Source organism: Hippichthys cyanospilos, chromosome 8, assembly GCF_059441005.1.
Source record: "Hippichthys cyanospilos isolate Australia breed blue-spotted pipefish chromosome 8, RoL_Hcya_1.0, whole genome shotgun sequence".
NCBI lineage: Eukaryota > Metazoa > Chordata > Actinopteri > Syngnathiformes > Syngnathidae > Hippichthys > Hippichthys cyanospilos.
Genome location: NC_142376.1, coordinates 16,008,223 through 16,034,306, shown reverse-complemented (window position 1 = coordinate 16,034,306; position 26,084 = coordinate 16,008,223). Strand labels below are relative to the sequence as shown.

Genomic DNA, 26,084 nt, shown 5'->3' with positions numbered 1-26,084 from the left:
ATCTTATGAGATTTGTTTGGAAATCAAAATTTAGTTAAATGCATCCTTTTACTTTCTTTTGTGTTGAACTCAGTGCTCACATTTACCTTCAACCCGAATCATATTGACGAAATAATTCATAAATATCACAATTAAACCAGGGTTATTTTCATTTGCTATTGAAATGACAAAGACCTGTAGTTAAATTTAACAAGTATAAAAATACTGTATATCTAATGTCATCTTTTACTCTTTTACAGTGTACTGTATGTTTGTATGGCTTAAACATCACAGCATGGAAAACATTTGACAAGCCTGATACTTTTGCCACCTGAGTCGTTTTCTGCATTCTCAAATTCTTGTACGTAATAATGATCGATAATAAAATATATTTATGCACAGTGGAGTTTCGCAAAACAGCAGTTGCGTCAATACTTTGGAAAAAATACCCACAAAAGGGAACTAGTGATAACAAGGACGAAAAGGAAAATGTGAATCTCCATTGGCAGGAGCAGTTTGTCATCGCGTCACTACATCAAATTTGTTGTTTAAAACGCAGGTTATTTTACAATTGTTTCAATAATAACAGTAGCTGATTCATACCTGACCCATACAAATGCAAATGTTGCTTAAAACCATGGTAAGTGATGACAATGATGCTCATAAATTTATCGGTATTTTTTTTAACCCTTTCATGCTCAAATTATTAATTTTTTTTTTCAAACTTCTAAAAAAAAAAAAAAAAAAATGCCTCAATCAATATTAACTTAGCAATACTTAGGGGACTCAAAAGTTTCCAATGCCTGCCTGAAGAGGGTTAATGGCAACGTTTTGCTGACCACTTTTTGATACCAAAATGTCAGATGTATTAGGGGAATGTCATCTCTGTCCGTTCCAAAACACAGAAAAGTAGGCTTGTGCCTGGACAAAAATGAAGTTATGCAGGGTAATAGACCGCACAAACAAGTGCCACAGTACAAGAATTGGACCTAATCAGTCTGCATTCATGGAGGACTAAGGTAATCAGATTTTTACTTGTTTAGAAGCAGAAGTTCAGAGCATTTAGAGAAGTATACATTAAAAAAGGTATTCAAATGTATGATCGGTTCACAAAAACCACCCGTTACGTTGATCATCGGTTAGCTGTCGTTTTATCAATAAATTGTTGTTCTAGATAGAAATTGAAATATGACTTGAAACCAAGCTATTTTAAATGTTCAGATGCCTTTATTTATGTGAATCTAATCAGGCTGTGAAATGTGCTTATGCTCGATCAACAGTTGGTCTACCGGATGCTCTTCTGTTCGCAGTGAGGCAGATGAGCATGCAGGAAGCAGCTATTTACTGTCTGGTGTTATGTGTAAATGAATGTAGTGATGCATGTGGCCTGGGATTTTATAGAGCCCAAATGTACCTGGGAAAAATCCAAGCCTGTGGCTGTTGATTTGCAGTGGGCATGAATCTAGATCTGACAGAATCTTTTACTGCACTATTGGCCCCTGCTGCCACTGCCCACCCCCACCCCTTCTCTGTAAACCTCCACTGTGTCTGTATGCGGACATCAAACATAATCACGCAGCTTTAAATCACGGGTGCCTTGGAAAAGACACTCACCGGCAATAAGGACATTGATCGTGAAGTCTGACAAGGTGGCACAATATACTCTCCAAACATCCTTAGCCATTAATCCTTACCAGCACATTTACACTGAAATCAGCAGGAAAATAAAGCTCTGCAGGCTTTTGGGTCATCTTTGTTTTAGAGGGAGAGAGAGGCAGAGGGAGAGAGACATGCATCTGCAATGATACCTCCCTTGACGAAAGCAGCAAATACCCAGAAAAAGAGAAATCAATGCGCTTTAGAGGATCCTTCAGGGTTTTGTTTCCCACTTTGGAATGGCCCAGCTTCTTTCCATCTGCATCATTCAGAATACAATGTGCCAACAGTATAAACCCACTTCCCTCTTCGTAATCCCCTTCAGCCAAACAAAAACTTACATCTCATTTATTCTTGTTTACATGTACATTTCCTTAGTACAAAGAATGATTAATGCATTGCAAGTTTTCCTTTCCACACAAAGCTGTGAGCTAAGAGGGGAAACATTGGACGGTACCTCTCTTACCCTTCAAGTCAAAGTCACTGGCCGCAGAAACATGTTTAGAGCTGATAAGCAGGCCGGTGACTCTCTCGAGAAACTGACTTTTTTTTTTTAACCACTCCGAACAAGACAAAAAAGAAAGATGTCTCTTAGGTACCATACTGTAAGCCCCTCCCAGTGAAGCCCTAACAAATCTGCTACATCATGCCCATACATTCCTTTCCTGCCGTTCTTATGTCAAGATAACACGTAAAGTCAAGATGGTGTAGTCAGGGTGCAAAAATAATGCAGGAGATGTATGCATAGATTGGTATGTGCTGTTTCATTCAGATTTTATATTCTGTCTTAAATGTTACTATCACCACTGATTATGGACATTCATATACTGTATATGTTATATTCTACAAACAAACAATAGGCATTGCCCCATATGCTTCCCTTGGCTCTATTGCATGTCAGTCTCATAAACAGAGCATGCAGATTTCCATTTTGGGTGTTTGCTGGTTGTCATTCATCCAGAGTAATTTACTCTGCTGCTTGATGTCTTTATGCCATCAACATTTAATAGTCAAGGATCCCTGCCATCACAGTGGAAATTCAAACCACACTAATCTGAGCTGTCCTGGATATTGGGGTTTATATTTTGACTTCACAACCGAATTTCTTCCACCGCATCTGCTCTCACAGTGTCGTGCTAATCTTCTATCTGGAGTTACTGGTCTCCGCCAGTCTGTTGTTCATGATGCCCAGGGCACCCACTCCTCCAGAGAAACCGTTGTGACGTGAGCTGCTACAAACCGTCCTGGGAAATCCGTTGGCCGACTCAGAAAGCTGCTTCTGCATGATGGCCAGCGACACCTTGTTGGATGCAGCCAAGTCTTTCATAGAGATCATCTCCCCGGACATTCTGCGGCCCTCGGTGTCACTATCACACGGTCCGTCCATGTATGGCGGATGGCGACCCTTGGAACCTGGCCGAATAGCATTGCGTCTGCCCAGGAAGGTGCTGGCCTTATTGCAACGCTGGCAAAACAAGCAGCTCATCTTCTCCAGCATCCAGTTGAGCACCTGCTTGATAACAATAGAGATGACATTGAAGAGAGAGTAGATGCAGCAGACTCCTGTTAACATGAAAAGGAAGTTGGCCACCCGGTAGAGGCCTTGGTATTCATAAGCTGCCGTTTGGCTGCTAACAAAATCCCCAAAGCCGATGGTACTGAAGGTCACGAAGCAGAAGTACAGTGAATCTAAGTAGGTCCAACCCTCCACGGGAGTGTACATCGCCGAAGCGCAGCAGGAGATGGTGATAGCTGATAGGCCTAGAATCAGCATCACATGGTAAACGGAGGGCTTCCATCCGGGGAGACAGAAAGCCGAGAAGTCCCGGTGAACCCCTGGTGGAAGGAGGCCACTGTTTCTGATCCTCCTCTCCCTCACAGCCTTCATGACAACGGCCAGTAGCGTGATTATGCGCTCCAGGAAGAGATTAAAGAAAAGGATTGTGGCAGCGCATCCCAGGAGCCCGTAGAAGATCAAGAACACTTTGCCTGCAACTGTCACGGGTGTTGTCATCCCAAAACCTGCAGAGGGAGAGAAAAAAAATCCGCATTAGTCTGATTCTTACTGTGCTTTGACTTCTGGAAAGTTTTGGAGAGTCTTATCATAGGTTAGAAATAGTGTTAAAATGAATTAAGATATGTATGTGTGGTGAATTTCTTTAAAGCTTGTAGTTGTTCTGGCTCAGCTGTGTTTCTGTAATCTGCCACCAGGCAATGCTGGTTGGTGATGAAAATGAAGACCTCTTGGACTCAGGCATCTTGGTTGGAAAAAGATTTATTCCATAGTTTCATACTGCTAATGTCAGAGCAGGCTCGCTCATGAGGTCAAGATGGCCCTTTTTTTCCTTTCTTCAAAACCATCTCTCTCTCACAATACTATTCAAATGACATGTTCTGGCAAATGTTCATTTGTTCAACGGTTAGATGAGGTGAGATGGTGAGGAGTCCGGCAACCCCCAGCCCCCAGGGATGGCCCAAGAGGATTGCCTTTGTTCTCTGTTATCTAACTCAGAAGTTACACTTAAAAACTACCACAATGAGAATTTAGTAAAATACTTAGGAAATATACTAAAGAAATTAATACAAGTAAATGAACATCCCAAAATACACTTCATATGCTTATGGGAAAAATACACTAAAAGGGTTGTAAATATTGCATTGGGGATTTCAACACAATTAAACCATTTCCACTTAATTACTCCTCAGAAATGTATGACTATTAACTATGAGGCTCTATGTTTTATGGTTCTAGGGAAAGGGGACTCTTGTCTGGAAATGGGTGAGACATAGGATGATTGGAATGAAGCATCTCCATCTGACATTATTCCTTGTCTAGTATTTTTTACTTTCATGTGGTCTTTTCAGCTCTCCTATGTCTGACAAATGACTCAATAGATAATGTTGCGCCTGCTGAATGTATGCTTTTACAATTGATGGGAAGGCAAAATTCAAGGACAAAGGGTCAAATAGGAGGGACAAGAATGTCTGCAAAACATCTTAGCTAAGCTTATTTTGCCCCGTTTTAAAGTATGGCTCCCTACTATCATCTGATTTTGTCGTCAATTACATTAAGTGTTCAAGCAGAGGCAGCGAGGCGTGCTTGACATTTTAAAGTGTTACAGGTGCGGCTCTCAGGTAACCTCTATGTGACTGATGTTGTTAAGTGCAGAAATGTTCCTTGTCGTGTAAAATTCCAGGACATTGCTAGCTTCGGCACATGTTAAGGGGCGAAATGTAGCAGACTGACCTGTGAGCAACAACATTGTGCCAACCTTACTGTTGGTTTATCCGGTAAAAAATGTATATTGTGGCTGCAAACTGTTATTTTTACTGTGGTGAAAACCTTTTGAGACATGTTATACAGACACTACACACAATCAAATGCTTATCTAATTGTGTCTGCAAAACGTGGTATGCAATGAGACTTTATAATTGGCTATTGCTGTAGTTCATGTCACAATTACAGAGTTTGGTTGTCTGCCAAGATAGGTGTTGATCATATGCAGTACGTCAGGATTTGAATTGGTTATATTGAAGTGCTTTAATGTTTATAGTTAGCACTATGCGGTTTTTGGACAGAAAGAGCAAAAATTACTCTTAACATACCCCACACAAAAACATCATTGCAACGGAGGGGAAAAAGCCAATTGTTGGGATGTGTGTACCATACTTAAGGTGCAAAAAAAAACAAAAATCACCCACAACCATCAAAAGGATGAACATTTAGCTTGAATTAAAAAAGACAACATGCGCTGTTACAATGTTTTTTTTTATAATATTAGAAATTATATACAGTATTTGGAAATGTAATAAAAACTAACATCACACTTTTGTACTCTCCACATTGACAAATGTTCAAATAGTTGGACGGGGGGGGGGGGGGGGGGGGGGGGTGCTTCGGTTTTGTCATGTGAAGTGTAATTGCAATAAAACAAGAACTTTGATCATTTCTTTTTTTAATTCCAGGCACTTTGATGCACTTGGTTGTTTTTTCCATTTTTAGACCAACCTGTAACATGTATGAACACTGTAAAAAATAATGACCAGTGGTTTAAAATTGATTTATGTTGCTCTTTGCATTTTTAAATGTTAAGAAGGATAAATTTTTAAGTATACTTATACAATTTTTTTGTCATATTTTATTGAATACAACAAACAACTAAGCACACACATACATTAATAAAAAAAAAACAAAAAAAACATACATGGCATGGATCTATTGGTTTTTCACAAGGAGCCACAAATGAAATGTAATCATAACAATAACCACAATACAATTGAAAGTGACAAGCATTAGTTGTTAATTTTTGTAATCAATGTCCCTGGGGGGAAAAATAGGAAAAGGAAAAGATAAAATAAATGAATGAAAAATGACACACAACCAACATCGAAGACAGACTCACATAAAACTGAGTTAACCTTATGCCCCTATTCCAATCCCTGATCCCCCATCCTGACTGACCGTACCTGCTTACTTATACAATTTTTTTAGATATTCTTATTTATTGTTAGTACGTCGAGTGTGTGTGTGTGTTGGGGGGGTTATCTTTCTTGTAGGGCTTGGCAAAATATAATTGTGAAGCAATGGGTTAATGTAACTGAAATTTACCCATCCGCTTTTTAAATTTTTTAACCAATTCATTTTTAGAGTGTACACCCACACACATAGTGAGCCTGAGACTATTCATTAAACAGCACACAGTATTTTTGTCCAAAAAATAGACTAATGATGTAAAAAATCAGCATTTCCTAGTTCCTTTTCACTTCCGGGCCAATGTCAAGTGATTTTTTTTTCCCATGACAGTGACCTTTCATTTATGTCTCCTTTAGGGAAACTCTTTACTTTTGGTATTGAGTACCTTTATCACAAACCTTGGCCGGGCGTAAATGACTTCAATATTGAGACAGTATTTCCTTTATGATAGCCAAAATGGCCTTTTCAACCTTATCTTGCTTACTGAAAAGCACTCTCGTGAGCGCTGTTGATATGCTGGGTCATTTAGATCAGTACTGATTGACACAGATGGTTTCAAAGATACAGCAGAGAGTAAAACCTCACTCAGTCAGAATACATGGGTCAAGTAGACTTATTGCACAAAAGCAACAGCTGTGCTCCAGCCAGCATTATTTTACTGGCAAAGTCCACCAACGGACAACAAGGGAAAGTAATGGCGAGCTATTCCGCAAATTAACCTCTGACAGCAAAAAACCTTTGAGTTTCACATTTAATTAATTAGTGGGCCAATTCTCTTTCAGCCCAAGTGAAAACTTAACGTCTTCTTCTAAACGAGCAGAGACCGCCTTGCGCACCGTCTCTCATTACCAAGCAAATGACCTAAGAGAGTCAAAGGCACCAGGCATCGATTGAGCGTAGCATTACAGAGCTATTACTCTGGAGCAGAGTGTCAAGATGGATTAGTGACTACAGAACAAAAACGGAACGCAAAGGACAAGCATGCCACAACGACACCTGGATGCTTCAGGATGACTTTATTCGCCAAGACCACTGATTAGATGTGGAAGTCGACAGCAGAGACTAATGATGCTGAAGACCTTGCTGATAACATAATCTCTGCGTCGGCCACAAGGAACCGCTTAACTCAGCAGAACCTGATGAGAAAAACATGTGTGCTAGTGCCACCAGAGCCCACAGAAACATATTTATTCATCACCATTAACTATGCTCGTCTCCACATGAGAATGGTGTTAATAGCTAATGATTCTTGCAAATGTAATCACACACCAGAGATTCAAGAGGGAACGGAGATAGGACCATTTGTATCAATAATTTACCATTTGAGGGATTTAAGAGCAAAAGAAGATGCTGTGCAGGCAAAGCGAGGCGAAAATGCGGTGTAGCAAAATAAAGCACATTTCTGGACTGTAATGATTTGATCATCAGACGTGCTCAGCAGCAATTAGAGGGAGGACACTGTTTACAGCAGCTCTCACTTGCTACACTCAAATGGACAAATTACAATGCTTCATCAATGTCAGAGCAATAGTGATGGAGGTGTTGATTAACTCGATTTATTTTGACCCAGACCAAATAATCAATCATCTTTAAGTCTAAAACAAATGTCTTGGGTGATACACAGGCATAAAATTTCGTTTCAAAACATACATGGAGATTATCTGGAGCAACGGGAGGCTGATAAAGTACAATGTTGTTCCAACAGCAATGCATAATTACTGCATCCGGTGCAGATAAAATAAATCAAAGTGATCGCGGGATACTGTATTATGCAAACTTGCATTCATCTGCCAACAGGATAAAAAAAAAAAAAAAACCTCACAAACTTCATTATACTTGCATAATAATAATAATAATAATAATAAAAATTCAGTCCCAACACCAAATATCTTTATCAGGCCTATGCCTGACCTTATTTCAAAATGTTGGTACTTGCAATTGTCACGTTGGGGCATGGCGGGTTGAGGAGGTGCGGGATGTTGGAAAGGCGGAACCAAAAAATGCAGGGCTGACTGGGGTAGGTTCGAGTAAGGTGATTTAATAACACAGGCAGGGTTGAAGGAATTGAAAAAATACAAAGTGCAAACCAAAACGTTGAACTGAAGCTGACTGGGGGCGACAAGGAACGGGGGGCGACAATGAACGGGAGGCAGCACGGGAAGGAGGGCAACGCGAGGCAAGACGGCGAGGGGAAGACGTACAAGGAGCGTGAGACGAGGCAGCGGGGGGACGACGAACAATGACCCGACAAAGGGACGCGGCAAAACACTGGGGCTTAAGTACTAACCGAACTAATTAAGACGCAAGACACCTGGGGACAACAATGGGCGGGGAAACTTACTGGAGGGAACACGCGGGCGACAGGTGAGGTTAATTAGTGATGACAGACGAGGGGAACACAGAGGACCTATAACTGAAACTACACAACCCAAAAACCCACAACGAAAAACAGATCATGACAGCAATTGCAGCTGATACTAGTGTCACCTTCTTAGAGCCCTTTTGCGTTCACAAAGAACTTTTAAATAGATAGGAAAATAAACCAGAAAATTAATCTTATGAAAGGAAAGTGATATATTGAGATATAAAGATTTGACCACATTTGACTATTATTTGGGGAATTTTGTGTATTGAAGTGGCATTGGTACCTGAAAATGATAAAGGCGACTACTCAAGTGTTGAGTCCTTTTACTGGTATTGTCTGAAAAAAATGCAATATTTAATATCACAAATTATTTTTTTATCAATGACAACCAACTGTAAAGTTACTGCATATGTGCCTGAATATAACCAAAGGAAACATTTCATATCATGCAAGGTAACAAATTGATCAACTGTTTTCTCATTTGGATTTATTGAGCTTGAAACTTTAGTGTTTTAGTTCCCTCTCTCTTCCATTTATGTTTATTTTCTTAACCAGCAGGGAGCTCTTTAGTGTAAAAATGGTGCTGCAGAACCCGCTGCGCCTTAATGCGCCAAATAGAGAAGCGCAAGTGCAAAACATTAACTAGTGGTGGTGTGCATAGAAGGTTAAAACCCAGATGTTTCCCTCATGTACAATACGAGAAAATTATATTCATTGGCTCCCTAAAGAAGTGAAACAAAACAACAACAACAAAAAAACAATTTTGTTTTTACATCACACAATATTGGGCTTTAGGAAAAAGTTCTTGGATTCTCAAATTTCTTTTTTTTGCAATTAGCTTCTGAAAACTGTTTTTTGTAACACAAGCTGATTAAAAGCATGAAAATATAAATTAGTTAGTTTCTATTCCTCGTGATAAACGTTTTGTTGCCTGACGCTATATTTCACAACTTGCATTCCAGGTGATAAGTTTGCAAATGCAAAGAAATAGAAATCACTTAGCTGTATCCAAAACGATAGCATCACAATGATAGAATGGTAAGCGGGAAAGTAAGGATGATTCTAAGGGACCATGACTGAAAGACACGGACACATACTGTGCCCACCACACAACTGTGATCTCCCTGGCCAACTTTACTTCATCTGCCCATTTAGGTTGGCTTTCAGTTCCTCATAAGTGTACTTTGACCTCCCGCATAGACTCCAAATAGGTTTTAAAATGTGTCAAGCTGCACATCCTCATAAACACCAAACCAAATTCTAGCCCTGGGCAGATTTACATCATGCCTCATGCAGGGCTTGCGCTGGTCATGAAAACAGTCAAAATGTCTTTCAAAGGGGCACTTTAATGCCAGAAGTGCGTTTCAATTCATTCTCTTATGGAAACTTTGAAAACAGGTCATTTGTTAATCAACTTTAAAAACAACAAGCAACCAAGCAACGGTTGGAAGTACTCTTTCAATATTGTCAGGGATGTCAGATAAAGTCAGTTAAAGTTGTTTGGGGGTTGGATCACAAACAGCAATCACACCCTGAAGTGGACACTGATTGGCTGTCATTACTGTATGTTTGGCATAACCTGCTAGGTTCCTGTTGTGGGTGGGAGGGCAGAATGAAGACATGAAAACGACACATTGCACATTGCATTTGCATTTAAAATTCAAAAATTTAAACTTAATTTTTTTTTAAATTTCTAAGAGGTTTTACCTCTGGAGAAGGCCGAGAGATAACGCCGAAACATGTCAGGTAACACTTCTTAGAAATTTTAAGATTTTAAAGTTTTTATTTTTGAATTTTAAAGTTTATAAGTCTTGCCACTGTCTGATAAAGTTAAAATCAACAGCAGATTTTAAAATATAGACAGAATGAAGGATGCTCAAGTACTTAGATTAAATATTTACAGGTCTTAATTAAACAATCCCTTAAATTTTAATCCCTTGACAGTATTAAGCATGGTAGGTGGTAGGGATACAATTTATTTAAATAAAGGTTGACTACAGTCAAACATCTTAGTGATCAAAAGCCATTTTCAGAGTTGAAAAAGACAGACCTAATGAAAATTGAACATTATTATCTTGATGCAGTGCTTATTAGGTGTTTGACAGAATCCTCCCGATCGTAACTGCAAACTTGGCAGACAAACAAATACTGATCACGTGATCGAAAACTATCTATAGAGGCAGCTTTGTGTATTCATGTGGGATTGGATGAGGAGTACTGTGACAATATTTGAATGCATAGACTCTGCGCTTCAACAAATAGCAGCACGGTAATTTCAAATGTATTTGGACATGATAATGTCTTGAAAATTTGGTCTATCAACAAACAGGGATGTGTGCTAACCCCACCCCCAGCCACTGCATTGATTCTACTGGATGAAAAATAGCCTCTCAAGGGCAACCATCATTGAGCTAAGTGTGTTTGTCAGACATGACAGATCAAACATATAGCTAGACCAACTATACTCTTACTGATAGCTCTTAGAGCAAGTGGTGTGTTTACGTTCCCATCTTTTGAAGTAGCATAGAATCTTAAGGTCAGAGTCTGTTATTGTGAACATCTCCATATAGAAGGGAATGAAACCCACAGTCCCCATCCAAAGCTTTCGCAACTGTCCAAAGTGTGTCTTCCATTGGTGACCCGTGTCTTTAATAATTAGAATGCTCTATAAAAAAAGCTCCCAGTCCAACTGGCTGCACACACCAGTGGGAATGGTCCTAAATTGGTCCGAAGGAAAATGGAACGGAATACTGCAGGCGTGTCCGCTGCTCTGAGGATTACGTTTCGATGACAAACAGGAAATCATTAGTCATGGGCAGTCTGTGGGGGGGACAGGACAGAGTGGCCAAGGAAGAGATGACAAGGAACATTATTACCAGGCCATCTGCTGAGGAGCTGCCAAAATTCCTGGCACTGTACTCTATTTAATAAGAGGAACATTCACACTACGCAAGCTTATTGTGGAGTAGGTCACATATAGGGTGATGTATTTCTTAATGATATATATATATATATATATATATATATATATATATATATATATATATATATATATATATATATATATATATATATATATATATATATATATATATATACTGTATGTGTGTGTGTGTCAACAGCCAAAATCAATCACAGTCAGTTATTCCAAACACTCGGCATAATGAAACAAGATAACAACAGACCCCCAAAGTTCTATCTGAGGTTCTTTGGTTTTCTTTTTTTGCCCTGACTTGTACCCATTCCCTGGCAGTAACACAGGAACACAAGAGTGATAATTTAAAAAAAAATTAACATTTGTAACTTTTTGTATTGAATGATTGCGCTGGTGCATTTAAGACTGCAAATGGGGACATGGATATGTCTCTTTATGACACTATTAGATTAATAGCTTCCCTCGGGGTGATCCGGTGGCCTTGTCCTTGGCTTTTTCATGACACACCCAGTGCCCTCCATGTTTGAAGATGAGCTCCGTGTCATAAAGCTTTCTACTATTATCCCCACAGAGTAAACACACCTGTCCTGATGGAGCCTTTGAAACACTGGCACTCTGAGATCATATTCAGCAGAAAAGTCGTTGACACAGCATCTCTGTGATACTACATAGAATGTGAAGAGTTGCACAATATGAAAAATCGGACCGTCAGATCTTGCTCATGTAAGAAATGGACAGTGACTGCAAAGTAACTGTAAAAAACACCTTTAAACGTGATTTTATGTCATAGCAGTGAATAACAGTGAGCTGCCTCAGTTAGATGAAAAGGCAATGCTCATTCACCAATAAATTGATTTTTAACTCTCTCATCACTCACTTTGTTTTATTCTCAGTTCCCGTGCCAAAAGGTATCCAAAAGCGGATTTATTGGCCGCAATCCTAAGTCTACTCACACCTACATCTAATAGTAGATGTTGTAGGTAACATTTATTGCCTAGCAATTTGCTGGCAGCTCATCCTAGGAGGACCTCGCCTCTCCAGCTCCAGCGCACACAACCCTACCAAGTAAAAAGACCAGGCAGGTAACAAAGTGCCTCTCATGTGTATGTTCTAATTCTTCCAATAGTAATGTCAGCACACACTATACAAACAAACAATATCCATTACATAACCCAAACACTTTTTCAAGGAATTCTAAACGACTCGCTTGACCTGTTGGTAATTTGTCGCAAGAGCAGGCAGACTACTTGATTACAAAAATTAAAATGACTTCATTGTGAATCCATTTATGGTCAATGCAGAGTGTTAGAGGGTTTAATTGATTAGAATTGCTGTGTCGGAAGAATACGTTAAACTTCTGAAACTGCAGCTGCACAGTATCAAATTACAAAGGGACCTTTTCATACCATTGCTGATTTGAAAGGTGATGTTTGTTTTGATGCAGGCAATTACGCGTACATTCTATAGCAGCAGCTATAGCAGCAGCTGCACTAATATTGTTTAACTCAGACCACAATCTCCTCTATTAAAGCAAAAACAAACCTGTTACTTGTTTGGTACGAAACCATAAGGCAGAATATTGAGGCAAAGTCCCTCCCCGCAATTACGGTTTATAAAACAAACAAACAAACAAAAAAAATCCCACTTTTGGCGGGCAGAGTAAAAGGGTTTTGATGAGGTACTGTTGCAGATGTTCCTGTCTGTGTAATGATCTTATGGAATGTAATCCACTTCTGTTGTTGAAATTGCCCAAAAAATGTGTTTATCCTTTTGCAGGTGTGCAATACAAATGAATGCAGCTATTTTCTGCCATGGGTGTAAAACTCCTGACAGAGTTTTTGATACAGTCGCTATGGACATCTATTTGTCACCTTTGTCATCATGGTCATGGATTTGTCACCTTTTTTATTTAACAACTTTGTCAGATAAGGTCTTGTATTTACTGCCATGACTGGTGTGTTCATTGATGTGTCAGTTGCTAAGGTTTTTTAGCCTGCTTTATAATAATGTCAAACAGGATTGATATCTGACAGTTTTAAGCTCTAGGTTCTCGTTCATTGACGTTGGCAGAATATCAAGCCAAGCTCTCTAGCTGGCATGTCAAGCTTCGATGCCCTTTCTGCTTCTGGGTCCAAAATCCTTCTCATATGAAAGAAGGTTCTTGTTTATGTAATAATTTGCTTGATTTCAGATCAATTTGTATGCTTTTCCCTGTAAATTAAACCGTCATGGTTGTTTTCATCTGCCGGTATCTTTCACATTCATTCACACGGCAACTCAGTCCTTCTCATTATAGGGCAAATGGATGACTGGCAAATGGTGCTGTTTGGCAACAGCTCCTTGCTTATTACCTCTGATACCTATTAAGGGTGACCCGAGGAGGCTCTTGTACATTGGGCAAAAGTTTTGTTTTTGTTTTTGTATGAGCATTTTTCTCTTATTAGGTGAAGTGTCGGATGAGAGTGTTTTCCAAGTAATGTCATGTGTGTGAGTAGTGTGGATTTGATAATGAGATGCCTGCAGATAATGCAGAAATTGACTTGCATCTCACCCCTTTAAAATGTCCTTAAGTACAAAGAGAATATAATTTCAGCGTAGCATGCTAAACATCTTGTGTACAACTCAGCGTTTTGATGTGGATTGTATCATCAATTATATTAGTTACTCAGAGGAAAGATTCATCTTAAAGAGCAGAAAAAAAAAAACATCTCAACTTGCTGTCCAGATTATAATGGATGACAAAATGGGTCGGGTGACTGCAGGGTGCAAAGGACACACAGAGAAAAGTGGTCTTTTTGCTCTACTGATGCAGAAAGTAGAATCGGTGAAACGCTAATCATTTCCAAGAGGATGAGGTTCCGAAAAATGTGCTGCATCCTCTGAACTGTTCCAGGGATCCCTTCTCTGCCATGATTTGAGTCTATGAGTTACAATATGTGGCCAGGGGGACGCCCTCGCTCGTCAGCAAAGATTGATGCGCCGCATTGATGCTGCAGAGTTATGTGGAGATACATATAGGGCTTTATTGTGGAACATACACATTATTAAGGCCTTTAAAGTGGCGTCAGGGAATTGAATTGAATATACTTTTCTCAAATTCAGCACATATCCTGCCTTTGGCATCCCATGTGTGCTCTTAGCTTTGACTGTTCTGTAGCTTCTGCTACCTTACTATCTTACTTTAGTAATGTTGATGCAGAGCAGCAGAAACATTGATTCTCAAATCTTTTGGCGTGATGATCAGAAAACATGTAGTACATATATTGGAGAGTTGTTGGAGTGAATGTTTTTGTTCATTGTTGTTTGTCTCTGCCAAGCTAGGCTTCCCAGAATTTCAAACCTAATCGCCATAATTTGGCTGAGATAGATTTTGGCTTCCATAAATCCCTGAAATGAACAAATTAAGAACACTTTGGATAAAATGATAAGCTACAGTTTGTTAGCTCATGGTAGATTGGCCAGGCAAATGTATCAAAGGCCAAAATTGATGTTGTTATTATTCGTGATTGTTTGGTTATGGCTGAGCTTTGCATTGCATCACTGTACACAGAATTTTCCATCAATTACTAATGGTTGCACTTGTTCAAAATGAATGTTTTCACTTGGCCTTCTAGGAGGATTTTTTTTTTTTTATGGCATGCCCTGTGACCCTTTTATTGGATTTTTACTGCTTATCCATGAGTTGACTTTTGTTGTCATAGTTACAATAATAAATAACAGCCTGAAGCTTCACAGTTAAGTTTTGAAATTGCACTGTAATGTAATCAACTTGTTTTACTGTATTTGACTTTTGAGTTAAACAAAACTAGGATCACAGTTACAAATGCAAAATAACAGACACTTAAAAGTAATGTACTTAATGGACAGAAAAATAGTATTATTTTGCTATACAACACTCCACTATTTTGAGTTAACCGAACCATATGACCTCACCTTTTGTTTAAAATACATTCTTGAAAGAACATACATTATATGATAAAAATGCTCTGTATTTAATTTGTCTGTCCAGTTAAAGTTCAGTTCAGATCCGCCTACTTCCAAGTGAACACTCATTACGATAAACTCTGATAAATTCTCCTTTAACTTAGTTGCGGTTCTTCTTCATTGCCTCCTTTATACCAAAGCTATTTTATGCTGAGCTCAGGTCTACACACTATCTAAAGAGACCCCCAGTGCTGTTGCTGTGACTGCAGGTCCTCTGTTGTCCATTTTTAACAGTGACATTTTGTCGGTGTCATTTCACTGGGCAGCGTGGCACATCTAAAGAAAAAGGAGGGCAGAATGACGTGAGCAGTGGAGTGCATTTGCTTGGATTGCAACACTGCTCAACAAACATAGACTATTTCGGTCAATATAAATGATTGATTATTTTTACATGAATTGCAGTAAAACCTCTTTCGTCAAATGCAGCTAACTCCCCACTATTTGTAAATTACATTTTCTGGGGAATGGAAAAAAAAAAACAGTGGTGTGCAGTTTGTCAGTACGAAGGATTGCCGTTTTGCCGACGATTCGCAGAATGGTGAAAACGTTTTGAAAACGACGCAACATGAAAGAAAAACGTAAGCCAGGGACGCTGTAACACAGGGGTCCACTGTATTCTTTAATAGTTAATCTGAGGTTTAGTTGTTTTCAACTTTTAGCAGGTTGACAGAGTTTTTTTACGATTAGCTGATGACAGATGGACATTTTTTTATTTATTTACAAGTTATTACAATTTTTGTCTTGAAAAAAATTGACGAACCAACGATGATGAAAGGGGTGCGGTGAACAGATGACTGACCAACCACCAAAAAAAAAAAAAGTCCACCTCTGAAAAAAAACATCTTGACATCTTGAGAAAACTCGGGAGTTTTGGAGCCAGGCAAATTTTCAATTGTTCCGAGAAAGCCTTTGGAGCCTTTGCCTTTGCCTTTGGATTTTTACAAAACAAATCACATAAACAAATTTGCAGAATGAGCTGTAACTCTAATAAGCAAATGTACTATAGAAAATCAATGTGTAGGTAGATTTCATTTTTATTGGCTTTATTGATTTTACTTGCATCAAGCTATTAAACTGGTCACATGACAAATGCTTTTAATTCAAATTGAATGGTTTGGTGCCTCCTTGCTGACAATAATGCAAACTATGTGCTTATTGGTGTTGGTGCGAGTAATTGATGAGGCATTTTAGAAAATGTTTGTTTTTACAGTAATCTGCTTTTTCAAACACTATTTCTATGTAGCTTGAATGTCAGATCTCCCATTTCATTAGCTGGAAGTTATATAATCTTATGATTTTTGTCATTTTTGTTGTTGTTTCTTACCCGGGTCATGCAAGCATATAATTGTCACAGGTAGGCCAATTCATCTCTTCTCAATGAATGTGTTATATGACTTGATCTCTTGATCTACATTACGTGATCTCTACTTTAGTATTATTTATTAATTTTTAGTTAGTTTATTAGTTTATTAGTTTATTCACTGTGTTGTCTGTGATAAATTAATTGGCATGATAGAATGTATTGTATGTAGGAGTGAGCAACCGTTTTATTTTGACACCATTCGTTTTACGATGAAATGGTTGCTCTTTGGCATGAGGGTCCATTATACACTCACTCAATATTTTATGCGTTATATCAGATTTTTGGCCGGATATTTATTACTGGTATGAATATACTGTAATATATATGATAAATAGTTGTATAGCTATGACAGAAACTGATTTCCCTAAACTGCACGTAATTGTTTAATATCCATCTTTGAACGTAAAAATCCTCCTTGTTCTGGTTTCTTTTTGCCAGATGCTGGGCAACGCAATCAATGTGGCTTTTTGTAGCCCGAGAAAGCAAAGCAATGAGATGAAAAGCTACATTTACTTGTTAAGTAGGTATGATTTTGTCTTCTGACATCAGCGCCATTAAAATGCTCCATGCACATCACCATTACATAAAATGCTATATACTGCAGTTGCAGCGGGGCGCGCATGCCACGTGAACAGAAAGTGCACATTACAGCGAGAGCCGATAGCCTGATGAGACCACCTTAATTACTTTATTATAGCATCCACCTGGATTCAGCTGACTGACATGCAGTGCACCTGGAGGATAGAAAGGCTCCGTTATTATGTTGCTACATCACATCACCTAACAAGGGCTTGTTTTACACGATCCTCCTTCCTTTGCTACATTGGGTGCACCTGCACTATCAGATGAGATCAAATGCAAATTCTTAGCATAAAATGTTCTGCTGTTTAAATGTTCACTGTCAGAGGGCTATTGCTTTAACGTAAATTGATAGGTTGTAGTTTGTTGTATTGTCTGTCTAAAGAATATCTGAACTGTTGTTTTGGTACTGCTTGACAGTTACTATAGGTTTGGTGTGTGTGTGCGTGCATATGTGTTTGTACAAAATGTAGAAATAATTAACAACTATTATGTGCTATTCAAACTCTGCAGTGTTTTATATAAATATATATATATATATATATATATATATATATATATATATATATATATATATATATATATATATATATATATATATATATATATATATATATATATATATATATATATATATATATATATATACTACACGTTGTAGTTCCTGTTTATGTTCTCTGTTGTCATTTAGCTTTTAGTGGCGTTTGTGTTTGGTTGTTACTTTAGCACCAAGGTTGTTACCTTCTTGGTTTCAAGAAAAGAACTAGCAGATTGACCCGACGTCCATTTTTGTTTACGCGCAGGGGCATTAAGATGACACTTATTTTGTCTTAAGAATTCTTCAAGCACTTTAGTTTTGAATGTTAGGTTGTATCTTACTTTAAAAATGTGTGCTTTTAATTTGGAAGGCCGCGCTATATTCGTGTTTCCTGTTTTTACCTTTCGGAAAATGATGGCGTCGCGTTTCGTGTCCCGTCGCACAGAACACATACTGTAGATGTTGCCCTATCACCCAAATCCTTCAAATTTCATTGACTCCAATTCAAACGCGTCGCTTGTTACGCCACCCACGTTGTCAATCTGAACCAAGCATTTTCTTTTATTTTCCCAAACCACAGAATAGCTGCGACATAAAGATGAAAGAGCTGCATGTGGCACCGGTATTCAGATCAAAATCAAATGAAATTTAATTTGTTGCTGAAAAGTAATTTGGTTATTCTGTAATGCACCATTCCTCGACAACATTTAGTGGTCATTAGTTTTGTATTCATTTGTCAATAGTGTACTATCATGGGTCACAAGTCATAATGACTGCTGCTAATTATTAAATTAATTAAATTAATTATTAAAAAAAAATTTAATGGTGACTTTTGTTTAGTACTTTGAACAGTGCCAAACAAAAGACAGAGCTTTTTGCTTTCTTTTTTTTTATTTCTTTTTTTTTTTTTTTTTTTTTTTTTTTTTTACCATTTTTGTATCAAATTGTGCATGTAGCCAATGAGTGAGTTCTATAATCTTTGAACTGTGCTTTTGTTCCTTGTCTGCACTTGTGATTTCTGTGCGTGGGTGGCTTTAAGTGTGACAGAGTCCGCAGCAATTAGACTGCCAGGGGCAAAAAAGAAGAAGGGCAATAATTCGATGTACAAACCTGCAGTTGAATAGATATGGAAAAATACTCTAATTGGTTTGACCCTCTTCATCACCTGCATCCTACCAGGAGTACTTGTGAACAACAAAGAACATCTCTAGGATGCCAGTGAAGCACAAAAATTAGGTGAAATTAGATCTTGAGCTCCATAAACAGATTTGGAGGGCTGTTCTAATTGACATTCATCAGCTATCAATCACTCTCAAAGGATATAAATAGCACATTTATTAATAGAAGTGACTGTTTACTGAAGACACCAAGTGCCCCCTTTTAATGAACAGTGAATTCTCTTTGAACAAAACCAAAGCAGGGCAAAACAAATCCCTTGAACGTCGACTAATCTGCCACTCCGTCTTGTATAAGAAACTAGAACGAACCATTTGGCTGATTTACTTTGCTTTTATCTTATATTTAATAGGCAAAAGATGAAACTTGTCACATTTACAACCACATATACTGCGCTACAAACATAGGAGGTTTTAGTATGATCAACGATCGAGCAATCTGGCTCTATCTGGCCTTCCGCGTGCTACTGATGCATCATCTGTGAGTCTGGTGAACAAGTGTTTTAACTTGTATTCGCTCCTGTGATGTAACTAACAAAAACAACGTTATTTTAAGATTTTTGCAGAACTGGGGAGCATAAATATTAGTTGCCGTTTGGTACCTTGATGGAGTCATTTGATGTTTTATTGTGGAAAATAAGCAACGTATTTGCCGCAAGGACAAGAGAGACTGCCAATATTTGAAGTCATCTTAAAGGAAACGTCAGCTTCTCTGCCAAGCAGCCAATTGTTGACTGCACAGAAGATTGCTTAATCTGGGTGCCATGAATATGTACTTAATCCCATGACAATACATCCAGTAGTCTGAATCATTTGCTAGAAACCAATCATAAAAAAACCAAAACAAAAAACAGGACATTTATCAAGCTTGTATCTCATATAAGCAAATCGTCGTCTTGTTTTAAGACTGGTCTATGACATCTATTAGATAAACCCTTTCCAGTTGAACTGTTTTTTGTTTCAATTCACTATGCCAAAAATATCAAGATAAGCATCAAAATAGAGTGGACCAGGTGATAATTTTACATGTGGTGATGTGGTATATTCTTACATTTTGTATGGGGCACAAAAAATAATTGTTGCTAACCTTGTTGTCATATCAGGTATTTATTTGGCATGGTCATGCATGTGTTACCTTTGCAATAATAGTCAAGTATTTATCACCTTCTGTCATTTTCTTGTATTTATGATCTTTGTCATATACTTTAAGGTCTTGTATTTACTGTTGTGACTGGTTTGTTTCTTGATATCAGTTACTGTGCAGTTGCCATAGTTCTGGCGTTTGCTTTATTGCCATGTAGGGTTGATGTCTGACAATATTTAAGATTTTGTTTCTCAGTGACCCTTTTTCAGACAGTCATGTCATGCGCTTGAGCTAGAATGTCAAGCTGTCTTCCTAGTTTCTTTTCAAGTCTAGTTTCCCAGTTTACTGTCTGACTAGTTTTTCTAGTTGTGGTTGTGTTGGAATTTTGTATATAAAGACTTTTCACTCCTTTTTTGTAGAAAATGAAACTATAATAAGGATAGCTTATAAGAATGCACTGAAAATATCTGTTTTATAAAAAACTAAGAAATTGCCTGTTCAAATTCAATTGCCGTCTTAGTGAGTCAACAAAGGGAAGCATCTCACAACTTGAACGCTGTACCTTGTTCCAAACCAAATTTTTTCACTACAGATGATATTTGTTTTAAATCCAGGGATGTAATATTCAAATCCAAATATTCAAATTTGACTCTGACTCTTTGGCTTTTGATTCGAACTCGTCTTGGCCTTTGGATTCGTGAAACATTTTGTCCAACTAGGTTTGTATTCCTGAAAATTAACAACCTCCTTTAAAAGCATTGGCCCATGTTTTTAGAACAATCCGAAAGCAACCTGCAGATTCTGTAAGAATATAATTGTGCACTCATAATTGTGCATGTCAAACTTAGTTTAGTTGAGGGTTTTTTTTTTAATTGTTTTTGTTATCTGCACTCACAGGCCATTTAAGGTGACACTTCTAAATGTATCATGAAAGAAATGTTTCTCTTTCTTTAAGTTCACTACTGATCTTAACTGTACTTGGACTTGTATACTTAGATTTGTTTTTGACTCAATAAAGGTGGGCGTGACTACAGCCCCTGCTTGCATCGTTTTGGCCATGTTTGGAGTGTGTTGTATGTGTTGCTATTGAGTTTGTGCTTTAGCCACGGATCCACTCAAGGATAGATGCATGCAGGCACAATGCTGCAAATCCATCCATCCATCCATGAAGGCACACTGCATGTTTGACCGGTTGCCAATCACAGAGTGACTGCGAACAGCCCATTACCACAACAGAAGGTTCTGTTGTCCTTGTTGGGAAAGTTTTAGCAAGAAATGGCCTTTGGATTGCGTGCTACGATATTCCCCCAACTTGGCAAACACACAAGACGCAGCTCGAGTGTAGGCCGACCAAACGTAGGAAACTTTCATCCTTCACAGCGATACTGTGGTGCTACATGAAGGTGAGAAGCACTGTGTAAATGCATCCTCTGCCATAACAATGTGGGATCGAGAAGTGCTTGGGAGGATTGTCTCGAGCTGCAGGGGGATGCCACAGTGATAACACTTTGAGTGGGGAGGCCCCATATCCCTTTCATATCAGCAGCTCATGCTGCAGATCCAGCCAAAGGGGTGGCGGTTGTACGCTGATCAAAGGGAGATGGATATCCAAACAGAAACCCATGCAAGCGCTTGAAACACACTTTGGAGAGAACCTCCGAATCACCCCTTCTCCTCCCCCTTCACCAGACAGAGGCGGCTGAGTCAGTTTATGGGTTCTGTTTATCAGGGGGAAGTGTGCGACAAATGGAGCACAAAGGATTTTAAGCAGACACACACAAACACAGCTTCCTTCTCAGTGAGTGAGATGAGTGCATGTACTGCCCTGAAGCTTTCTGTTTGTGCGTTTTATGTAAGGAAAACAGAAGGTGCACAAAAAGAAGATACACAAAAAGTAAATACATCTAACTGGTTAACTTTTCACATGTGTGAAGGAGATCATTTGATGTATTTGTGTACCCCTGGAGGTATGTGAAGACACTTCAGGAGGTATATGAGATTTTAATAGGGTTTGTGGTTTTAATGCAGTGACTGGAACATTACATTTTTCTTTTCGAATTAAGAGCAAAGTACATGAAGGAACTTATTGTTGAATCGTGTTAAAGTGACTCATTTGCAAAACATAGGCCATTATTTTGTGAACTTTTGTATTTATCATGACATATCTTCTGGAGTTGCTGAATAAAATACATCAAGTGTAAATTGAAAGCTTAACAAATCAGACAAGGATGACAAAGCTCTTAGTTGTAAGCCTTTTTTCTTTATTCAAAATTGCTCTGTGCTGGTTAGGAGATACTTGGCTAAAGAAAAAATATTAAAGAGAATACATAATTTAAAAAAAAGAAAACTTGAGAATCGAGGCTCTAATGTTTTAGTTGTGCGTATAGAGCAATGTTGGAAAGCATTTCACTATCTCACACCTTCACCTGAGCTCACCCCGTTCATCAGTTAACTTTATGCCCCGGGTGGGAGAGCGGGCATAAGGTAAAAGCCATTATACATGCAGGCCATCGCCACAGCATTGGCCCGCGGGATATCCTGGGAGGGACACTTGCTCTTTTCTGACCTATTGCACAAGTAAATGTTACAGGGGGTGGTTTGGGAGGGAATGCAAAAGGGGGCTCTCGATGACATTCCAGTTGGTTTGAATGGAAATGTGGCAAAAGACTGCACCCATGGGTGCTGTCCTATAGAAATGAGTGTGATGTTCTAAATGGCAGGCGGTCAGATGTCGCCCCCCTGCCAAAAGACTTCCACAGCCAATATGTAACCCATGGGGGGCGCATGCAACTCTTGCACCTGTTATATTCTGCATGTAAGCCAGTGGAAATGGGCTTCATAATAGTTGATATTCAATCGTTACGCTGAGCACATCTGTAACATGAGGAATATATATTTTTTGCATTACAAGTTAGTGTTGCTGAATGTAGTCAATGGACTTAGTATACGTGTTTCCAGGGTTTGTCTGTTGGAATGCATAAGACATCCAGACACTTTTGGAGGCTTTCAAAATCCAAACAAAATTATTGATCTGAAAAGACAATACAAGCATAGATTTAACCCTCATACATAATGGGATGAAAATACACATATTTTGGAAAAATATAACATACGAATAAATTATGTAAAAATATTTTATAATGGTAAGTTACTTTTCATTCACCCTTTAAACTAAAAATAATATTACATGGGTTACATTAACCATTCCATTTCAGTGGAAGAGAAAATATTGAAAGTATTGATTTACAATGAACAATATGTCTTTGTTTATCTATCTATGTTAGCAATGAATATTGACTGGCAGGATTTAACCCCTGATGGCAAAAGGTACTTAATTAACCAGCTGTTCACGTTTTGCAACCATTTTTTTTTTTGTAGCGTTCCATACATGCAAGTTTTTTATTATTTTTTTTCTAAATCATCTTCTCCTTTTGGCTATCATCTTCAGGAGTTGCCACAGTGAATTAATTGTGTCCTTCCGGGCCTGTCCCATGCATCCTTTTCTATCACACCAACTACCTGTCATGAGGCGGCGTGGCAGGGAGAAACGCCAGCGTAATTGCAGGGATGTTGGACGCAGATGCAGAGCGGCTCCAAGGCAGGAAGTGCGTGTAACAGTCCATGTTTAATGGTCAAAGGGCAGGCAAGAACAGAAACGGGAAAACACAGGATGGCAAAAACTCCAAATGACACAGGTGGGCTGGCGTAACACAAAAAGAACACTAACAGACAGGTATGCACAGGGATACAGGGACGAGAAGCGAGCTACCCAATACTACACAACCGAAACTAACGACATGAGACAAATGACAAGCTACTATGATCTGACACTAGTTGTAACAAAAACTGGTATTAAATACACACACTCATTAGTTACTCGGATGCGCAACAGCTGGAAAGGAAACAATAGGCAGGGGAAGTGGATTGGTGGAAACACGAGGGGCAGCTAATGCGTGGTGACACGAGAGGCGCTGAAAAAGGAACTATGCAAACAGAAAAGAACAAAACCCCCCAAAATAAACCCACAACCAAAACCCAAGAAAACATGACACTACTTTCATGTCCTGTTTCACAACATCTGTAAACCTCCTCTTTGGTCTTCCTCTAGGTCTCCTGCCAGGCAATTCAAAACTCAGCATGCTTCTACCTATACAGTATATTCACTATTTCTCCTCCGGACATGTCAGTACCATCTCAGTCAGGCCACTCTGACTTTACTTCCAAAACCTTTAACATGCGCTGTTCCTGGGATCTATTCATCCCGAGTCTATTCATCCCGGTCACTTCTGAAGAGAGCTTCAAAATCTTCATCTCTGCTGTCTCCAGGTCTGGCTCCTGGCCTTTCTTCAGTGCCACTGTCTCCAGGCCAAACAGCAAGCTGATTTCATTGCAGTCTTATACACCTCCTCTTTAATTTTGGCTGAAACTCTTCTATCACACACCACACCTGACACTTTCCCCCAAGTTTTTTTTTTTTATTAAAAAACAAAACAAAACAAAAAAAACCATATATATATATATATATATATATATATATATATATATATATATATATATATATATATATATATATATATATATATATATATATATATATATATATATATATATATATATATATATATATATATATATATATTTATGCCCTAATTAAGTTTGAGAAGCACCTTAAGCACTCAATAGTAACCACACGTTTCTTATTGAAGGGTGTTTCAATTGATATGGAAGAGAGACTATTCAAAACGTCAGGGTCAAGGAAAGGACGTGATGTTAGATGATAAATCATAGCTCATAAAGCACTCACCTATGGTTGACACCACGGTTCCAACAAAGTAAAAAGCCCCTGTAAAATCCCATCGCGGTCTCAGAGCGTCCGCTCGAATCCCGGCGGCGATGGCTGCCTCGTACTCCCGCAGGAAAGAGTTCAGGTCCCCCAGGCTGATGTTGAAGGTCTCGCTGAAGTTACGGAGCGTCCCGTTCCAGCGGCCGTGGGCCCGCAGCTCGGAGGGCCTCTCGATGGCAGAGAAGACCGCAGCGCCGCACAGCAGGTAGAGGATGATAAGGAGGGCGAGCAGCGCGAAGCGGCCGTTGTCCTCGTTCAAGTGCAGGGAGCGACAGCCTTGTAGACGCTGGCCAGGCATCATCCAAATTTCAGCACCACGCGCGCGTTGGACAGCGACAAGCTCCACGTCGGAGGAGGCATCAAAACAGCGGGTGGGCGCTCACTGCACCGCCGTCACTACACTTCAACGGGATGCCTCTCCTTCAAGTGCCACCCGTCCCATGGCGGAGTGGGCATCAAGGAGGATCCACATGGGGAAATCCGCCACTTTGTATGGACTCCCCGAGGAGCAAGAGTTACGGTGAAAAGACACCGGTGCATTATGTCATGCTTGATCCCCGCACGCGGTCGTTGACCAAATCCAAATGAAGTTTTAAAAAAACACGAGGGAAAAAAAACAAAACAAAAACACAAACTAAGGCTGGATATAGGCGAGCTTTCCTTTGTGTGTCCTATACCAAAAAGGTTTCACAGTCTCATGCGTGGGGAAACGCAAGAGCCGCAGACTGCACATTTGCTCACTGGCGCGCAAATGGCGATCTTACTCCACGTTGCTCTCTCTCTCTCTCTCTCTCTCTCTCTCTCTCTCTCTCTCTCTCTCTCTCTCTCTCTCTCTCTCTCTCTCGCTCTCTCTCTCTGTCTCTGTCTTGCTCTCTCTCGCTCTCTCTCTCTCTTTCTCTCTCGCTCTCTCTACTAAAAAAACAGGGGAACCGCTGTTAGTTCAGATGGCAACGGGAGGGGGGGCGAACGGGTAGGTACAGTATAGTTTGCTCAATAAGCATGTTTAAAAGTTTTGCAGGAACGCTATAAAGTTAATTGGATACATGATCACTGATAGCAGAAATCTCCAGTATTCAAGTTATTAGTGTAAGCGCTAAAAACTGACATTA

The 26,084-nt window shown here is 39.1% G+C and overlaps 1 protein-coding gene across 1 annotated transcript; it reads right to left on the bottom strand.

The window, feature by feature from the left end:
* Positions 1 to 1,219: 1,219 nt before the first annotated feature.
* On the bottom strand, positions 1,220 to 25,605 carry kcnk12 (potassium channel, subfamily K, member 12). The gene is made up of 2 exons (XM_088421670.1): positions 24,937 to 25,605; positions 1,220 to 3,657 (listed from the first exon to the last, which is right to left on the bottom strand). The coding sequence occupies exons 1-2, from the start codon at positions 25,274 to 25,276 to the stop codon at positions 2,780 to 2,782; spliced, it is 1,218 nt and encodes a 405-aa protein (XP_088277796.1). The 5' UTR covers positions 25,277 to 25,605; the 3' UTR covers positions 1,220 to 2,779.
* Between the last annotated feature and the right edge of the window lie 479 nt (positions 25,606 to 26,084).

Bases quoted from the DNA above. Each gene is read 5' to 3' on its own strand.
- kcnk12 (XM_088421670.1), bottom strand. From the start codon at position 25,276: ATGATGCCTGGCCAGCGTCTACAAGGCTGTCGCTCCCTGCACTTGAAC. The intron at 3,658-24,936 runs GTGAGTGCTTTA...CTCCCTCTGCAG, and splicing joins AACCGTGGTGTCAACCATAG to GTTTTGGGATGACAACACCC.